Source organism: Coffea eugenioides, chromosome 5 (genome assembly GCF_003713205.1).
Source record: "Coffea eugenioides isolate CCC68of chromosome 5, Ceug_1.0, whole genome shotgun sequence".
In the NCBI taxonomy this organism is placed as follows: Eukaryota; Viridiplantae; Streptophyta; class Magnoliopsida; order Gentianales; family Rubiaceae; genus Coffea; species Coffea eugenioides.
In genome coordinates this window covers 22794020-22801336 of record NC_040039.1, presented here as the reverse complement: position 1 = coordinate 22801336, position 7317 = coordinate 22794020, and the positions used below count along the sequence as shown (strand labels likewise).

The following is a 7317-nucleotide window of genomic DNA, read 5'->3' as shown; positions in this document are numbered from 1 at the left end:
TGACCTGTGGGGACGCCCAAAACCCAATGGTTATACATCTTAATCTCGCAGCCAATCGTGAGGTCTTGGTCGGGAGAACTTGGTAAATCTTGGGACCTGAAGCTTGATCTTTTGAGATCTTGCTTGGCATACTTGTACAGTATCGCCTTTACATGCCTGTTGGTTACGGATCCGAGAGGGTGAAATGATGGATGGAGGGAAGTAAGTGGTGATCTACGGATTGGAAATACCCACCGGTTGATGGAGAGTCATCGCGGGAAGGTATACGAATGACCCTGGCAATGCAAGTGGAACTTAGCTCCTGAGAGCTACCATATCCTTGAATTGTTTCTGTTTACATTTCATTGGAATTGGCAATTACTTGTACTTTATTATTTGACCTGTTAATTGGGCTTGTTACTTGAACTATTTGCTTGCATGTGTGTCCTTGCCCTCACGAGTGTTTCGCTCACCCTGTAGATTTGTTTCCCTTAACAGGATTGGGCATGGAATGATACTTGGAGGAACTCTTTTGATACATTTCTGGCTTAGGGTTTTAATATATTTTGGGCTAGACCTCTTACTGGTTGTACTTCAAAAACCTAATATATGGTTTGGATATTTGATGTACCCGGATGTAGTATATTTTGGGTAATGGTGTACCTTTTGGGAATTTAATGTAATGATTGGATAAGCGTTATGTATATTGTTAAGTTTGGGAGTTTTTCGCACTTTCTTACTTATCTAGTGTTGTTGAATGATTTTGCTTTAAGCTTGAATGGAAACTGCTTGAGTCCTGGCGAGAGCTGGGCAGACGTTCCGCGGATACCCTATGATTCGCCTTAGGGAGAAATGGGGACGTCACACTGTCAGCACTAACTCAAGAGTAAAACGAGAGAGTTTGGTAAATTGCATCTCGTACTCCGCCACACTCATGGACCCTTGACGTTGGCGTATGAACTCATCCTCTAGCCTTTCTTGAACAAGTGGCGGTAGGTACTTCTCATTAAACTCACGAGTGAAGTTAACCCATGTCCATGGGGTTTGCTCTCTATTCCACTTGTCTCGAATTACATTCCACCAGGCACGAGCCGCTCCCTCAAATTGAAAAACGGCGAAAGCTATCAGCCGTTCCTCCGGGTATCCTAACGCAGCAAAAATGTCTAACATTCGCTCCAACCAACTCTCCGCTATATCTAGGCTAGGTCCATCTAAAAATTTTAGTGGTAGAAACTTCTGGAACCGTTCTAAGGCACGGTCCTCTCCCTCATGATTTCCAAGATATTGTACTTGGCCTTGACCCTGTTGGTTAACCATTCGTTCTAATAAATCAGCCATTCGCTGTATGGCTGTAGCTACTTGGGTTTCGGCTTGTGTATTCGCATTTTCATTGGTTACCCCATCGATTCCTTGTCCTCGTCCTCTACCCCCACCACGAGTCTCCATTTGATTATTTTATAACTTCTATAATTGGGACAAAATATAGTATGAGATCAAAGCGTTGAAAAGTTATCAAATGCAATAAATAATGAAAAGATCAAAATATGTACATATATATACAAGACACGCCAAAAATATACACATATCAGTTCACATAGCAGCTATTATCCAGCCAGTACAAAACATGTTCGTTCATGAGCACACCGGCTCCAAAACAAATCAACAAAACAACTCAGAGTAACGACCCTAGCGGAAATCCCCAATAGAGCCTATAGAGTCTATCGCGCATCCATCGGCCCCACTCCGCCAGCCCTAGGTGGCGCCTCGACAGACATATCTAGGAGAACCTCACAGTTTAGCATGATACCTCGGGCTCTCTCTCTCATCTGTCCCTTCAAAGTGAAGAGATGGCGGTGGGTCTTCTCAAGCTGACGACCAAGGGTATGCATCCGCTCCTCCTCAACTCATAACCCCGTCTCGAGGTCACGCAGACGCATGGCCTGTGCATGACTCACCCCTCTGGCCTCATCCAACTGTGCCCTCAAAGTGTCGACCGTCCTGCCTAGGTGACGACGCTCGTCATCTATAGCCATAACCACCTCGTCAGGGTATCCATACGTATGTCGACACTCACACGATCGACTCATCTGGCCAAAGGGAGAATATAGCCTATAGGGTTCCCCGACCCTCCTCTGGTATCTGAGTACTCGTCGGCGTACCACTCGGTTCACCGGCCAGCCTACACCCGTAGCTCGTACTCCAGTACCGCTAGGTCCACCGGTATCGCTAGGTCCCCCAGCCTCCATACCTACACAATAAAATATCACTTAATTAGTTCTCCGGCATTTCATCTTAATAGATATGATTCAACTTAGAGACAATCGAATACTTATATGTTCTATCACACATTTCCCAACTGCCCAAGTCCTCTAACCTAGGCGTTCTGATACCACCTGTGACGCCCCCACTTCTCCTAAGGGCGAACCCGAGGGTATCGGCGGGACGCCTGCCTAACTCGCGCCAGGACTCGATACTCTAAAACTAGAAAATAGAGGTCACGCCAAAAGAAAGTTCTATTCAAACGATTACATCTTCAAAAGTTGCATAAACTAGCACACCAAGTCATACATACCACGAATACCAGAAAGTAAACCCTAGCAAAGCTGATAACTACAACCACCACGACAACTATATACATCTTACTAGTCAACTTATAACAAGTACAAATTCAACTATTCTATAGCCAAAAGTCTAAACACCTTCCCGAGCGATACCCGCGTCGGCCCCCTGCTAAGGAAAATATATGGAATGGGGTAAGCTATATGCTTAGTGAATAATCAGGGGTAAAAATGTAAACGCACATCCAAATAACAAGTAATCAGGATATTTAACATCAATAACAGAAAGGTAACAACACAATGGTAGGATACGGGTGGCTTCAAAACCATTTCAATTCCCCGAGTTTGAACGCCTGTTGACACTCCGTCAACCAAAGTACTCATGGTCCGTAGACTCCACTTACTTTCCCCGTTCACCTTATCAACCCCCGCTGGCCAGTCAACAGCACACAGCAGCTCGAGCGAAACAAAATCACTTAGCTTTCATCAAAGCTTTAACAAAGAACGAAATCCCCAGGTTAGCATGGAACTAACTTCGACCAAACCCCGACTGGCTCGAATAGTTCGTCTACCCTTGGAACCGGGCTGGAACCAAGCCCTGAGATATCCAATCTCTCAATAGATGATATCTCTTAATAAAGTACACAACAAAGTACTTACCCCAACAGCACACAGCAAAAGGGGTTCAACTCAAATCATGTAACCACCCCCATCAGCACATAGCAAGAGGGTGATACTCAACATAAGACATGTATTCTTACGTATGAAATCAAAACAAAGGATGGGCTTAGGTCGAGTGAGATAAAGTACACCCTCGCCTAAGTACCCATTTAATATATACAAAGCACTTTGATAATTTCACATCAATAAACAACCGAATTACTCACTTGATAAAGCTTGGCACGAAAAACGATATAATTCACTGAGCTTGACCGTCACCGTCAAAAGCCTCACAGTCTGTATTGACAAATTATATACACACATAAGTGAAACGGCCATACAATAGCAGTTTATAACTTAAACGTCGAAAACGGTCGAAAACGGTCAAAAATAAAAAAAAACGGTCAAAAACGACGTTAAGGCCAAAAGAATGTCGAAATTGGCCGAAATGGCCGGAATGGTAACAAAATAACAAAAGTAGTCCTAAATGGTCCAAAACGGCAAAACGGTTGAGAAATGCACGAGCGCGTGCGTGAGAATGAAAATGGGTCAAAACGGGTTACACGATTTTGACCATAACTGGAGCTATGGTTATCGGATCAAAATGTACTAGGTAGTGTCTCAAAGCTTAAACAAAAGGTTACAACTTCCATGAAGATATTTCAACCCATTTTTCAGTGTATCCAAGTCAAATATGCAAAATATAGAACTAGAACTCCAAAGGCTAGGTTAGTCATCTAGTGAAAATTTGGCGGAATGCCCCTTGTGTTTACCTATTTTCCAGCCATTTATGGCTTCAATATTTTCCTCAATTCAGTCCCAAAGTTACACACAAAATAAGCTCATTTCAATAGCCGTTCAATAGGCTCAAAGTCATACAAGTACAAAATTAAACTAGGTACATGTTCGGAAATGAAGTTTGAATCAAGAAACAAAAGACAGATTTGATGTTGTTTTGTGTAACAGACACAACCAAGGCTATGCTTATCAGATTGGGGTGAAATTTATACCATTTCGAAGTTGAGACAAAGGCCTACAACTTTGATGAAGACCACTCAGTCCAGTTCGTAGTGTAGCTAGGTCAAAATTGCAAATTACAGAACCAGAAGCTCACATTCGGGCTAGTTAACCGCACTATACGTAATCGACAATAACTCAGGCTATCGAAGTCCGATTAAGGAATTTTTAGCGGTGTTGGAAATCTAAGACATATAAATACAACTTCTATGTTTTGGTCAAATACTAATTCAGTACGGATCAAGGTGAACAGATGCGGTCAGGTTAGGTGAAATGTCAAAACTGTCCCGAAAGTTCTACCTATGGCAGTCAGGGGTATTTCGGTCTTTTCATAGGCTACGTTACTCCGATTGAGGTGAAATTTTTCAGGAACCTATAAAACATCATTCTATACAACTTTCATGTTTTATTGTAAGCCTAATTCAGCCTCTAACATGGTGAACTAGAACCAGGCAGAACAGGGTATACACTGACTTCAATTCTGGAAATTTGCTACAATCAAGATATAATTCCCATTTCTGGTTTAAAACCATCACTACCACCTCATATACAAGCTTTTAGACATCATATACCATCCATACAACAAGTATTAGAAGGAAATCAATCAAACCCTAACTCAAATTCATCACCCCAACCATCCAAAATCACTTGATATAAGCATTACAACCACAAATACAAGCTACTAAGCAACTCCAACATGATTAAGGGAAAAGAAAAGAGTGGTCAGCCATATTACCTCAAAAACAAAGCTTGCTAGAGTTATCCTCCACTTCTTCTTGGAATTTTTGGTTCCTTAAGCTTCCCAAACTCTCAACCTACAAGTTAATCGGTTTAGTTTTTCTTGGTTTCACTCACAACTCTTGATTTGAGGTTGGAAATAGAAAGCTCTCTTCACTCTTTCTCCCTCTCTTGCTCTCGGCCAAACCAAGGAAAAATGGTGAAGAAATGGAGCCAAAGTGAAGATAAGAAGGTAAGAATGTTGGCTTGGTCAAAGGGCCTTAAATGGCCAACAAGTGTCACACTTTGGTTAATCCAAATTTTTTTTCTTTTTTCTTGTTTTCCAAGTCAATAATTTCGGCCCTCAAGATCAGATTTTGAGCTGATATTTAAGCTCTAATATCAAGGAAATTAACTTGATAAAAATGATGGTCAAATGGTGTGTTCAATCGGTAGTGATCGGTACCCGTCGGTCCAACCCGTTTTTCCTTATTTCGCACGTACTAGGGTTTTAACTTATAATTCACTAACTTATTATTATCACTTCTAATCACACACTTAATATCATTTAAAACTCACTCTTAATCACCAAATTTGAATCACCCTCGGTACCGGATAGTCACCCTACGGATAGACGTAAAAACCCTAATTCGCGCTAACTTGAAAACGAAAAGGGTGAACCCTTAATTCTATATTCATTTGCACTTATTGTGGGGTGATTGGGTAGTAAGGCTATTATAAATTAATAATTTCCAAGTAAGGGAATTTTAAGAAAATGTGCAGGATTTTACAATTCCATTAAAAGTAGGGTTTCAATTAAAACATGAGAGATTTAAGAAAACCGATTAGTCACAAGTAACTAAGGGTTTTTTTTTTTTTTTGAATTTAGGGTTTCTAGTCTTTAAACAAAAAAAATTTAAGGGTTTAAATCAAAACCAAAACTAAACAATTTCCTAACATTCGGTGTATCACACTTTTCATGCAAAAAGGAGAGGTGTGCCTGGTGGAATTCAAGGGTAGGGACAAGGTGATCGAGATATGCCACCCTCTAAGGTGGGTCGAGGGGATGGTGGTATGCAAATTTCGAGGACACCTCAGGAAATTACTCCAAGCGGAGCCTCGAGTGGAAAGGGACAAGTAAGAGGTGCCTCATAAGGAGGTCAGACCTCAGCCCCTCGAGTATCTTGCGGGTACTGTGGGAAGACCAATCATGCTGAAGATGATTGTTGGCGAAAGGCACAAAAATATTTATGGTGTGGTAGTGCCGAGCACCAACTTGCAACTTGCCCCCGTAGGTCACACTTAAACCTTGAACAATCAAATGTAGGAGGGAATAAACCAAGGGTGCCAGCTAGAGTGTATGCCTTGGACCAACGGGCAGTACCTGAACCATCGGAAGTAGGAGAAGGTACGAATCGCGTTTTCCATTATTTAGCTAAAATGTGGCTACAATAAGACTTGGGAGCTAGAAACGGTTATGCAAGGGAAATACTCTAAGTTCTTTACAACTAAAGGTATGAATTTCGATGTCAAAATTCTCTTAAGGGGGAGAGAGTGTGAGGACTTGCAAAATTCCTTATATTTTTCTTAAAAATTCCCTTTTATTTGGAAATTATTACTTTATAATAGCCTTACTCCCCAATCACCCCACAATAAGTGTAAATAAACATAGAATTAATGGTTCACCCTTTTCGTTTTCAAGTTAGCGCGAATTAGGGTTTTACGCCTATCCGTAGTGTGACTATCCGATACAGAGAATGGATCAAATTTGGTGATTACTAGTGAGTTTGAGATGATATTAAGTGTGTGATTTGAAAAGATAACAATAAGTTAGTGACTTATAAGTTAAAACCCTAGTATACGCGATTTAAGGAAAATCGGCGCGAACCAACGGGTACCGTTTATTACCGGGTAAAAACACCACTTGACCCATACTTTATTACCTTAATCTTCTCATTTTATTTCAGCTAATTAACCCTCAAAATATCTCATACATCAGCCACAATATTTGACCAAGAAAACAAGAGAAAAGAAAAAAAATTGAGATGGATTTTGGTGGTGACAAGTGGAGGCTATCCAAGCACCTTTGGCCCAAACCAAGACCAAGTCTTATAACCTTTCTTAGCCTCCAATCTTCTCCATTTTTCCAGCTGAAAATCGTGAGCTTGAGGGAGAGAGAGAGCAAGAGAAAGAACTCCATTTCATCTTGAGTTTGATCCATTTGAGTGAGAAAACAAGATTCTAAACCGATTAAATCCTTCTTTGAGCACTTGGAAACCTTGGTGTGCAAAAGGATTACAAGAAGAGGTGGTGGATAACTCTTATAAGCATCTTTGAGAGGTATATGTGTGACAGCCCCACCTCCCCCTAAGGCGAACCAAAGGGT

The 7317-nt window shown here is 41.2% G+C and overlaps 1 protein-coding gene across 1 annotated transcript; it reads right to left on the bottom strand.

Annotated features, from left to right (window-relative positions):
- Positions 1-840: 840 nt before the first annotated feature.
- On the bottom strand, positions 841-1425 carry LOC113771264. The gene has a single exon (XM_027315864.1). The coding sequence runs from the start codon at positions 1423-1425 to the stop codon at positions 841-843; it is 585 nt and encodes a 194-aa protein (XP_027171665.1).
- Between the last annotated feature and the right edge of the window lie 5892 nt (positions 1426-7317).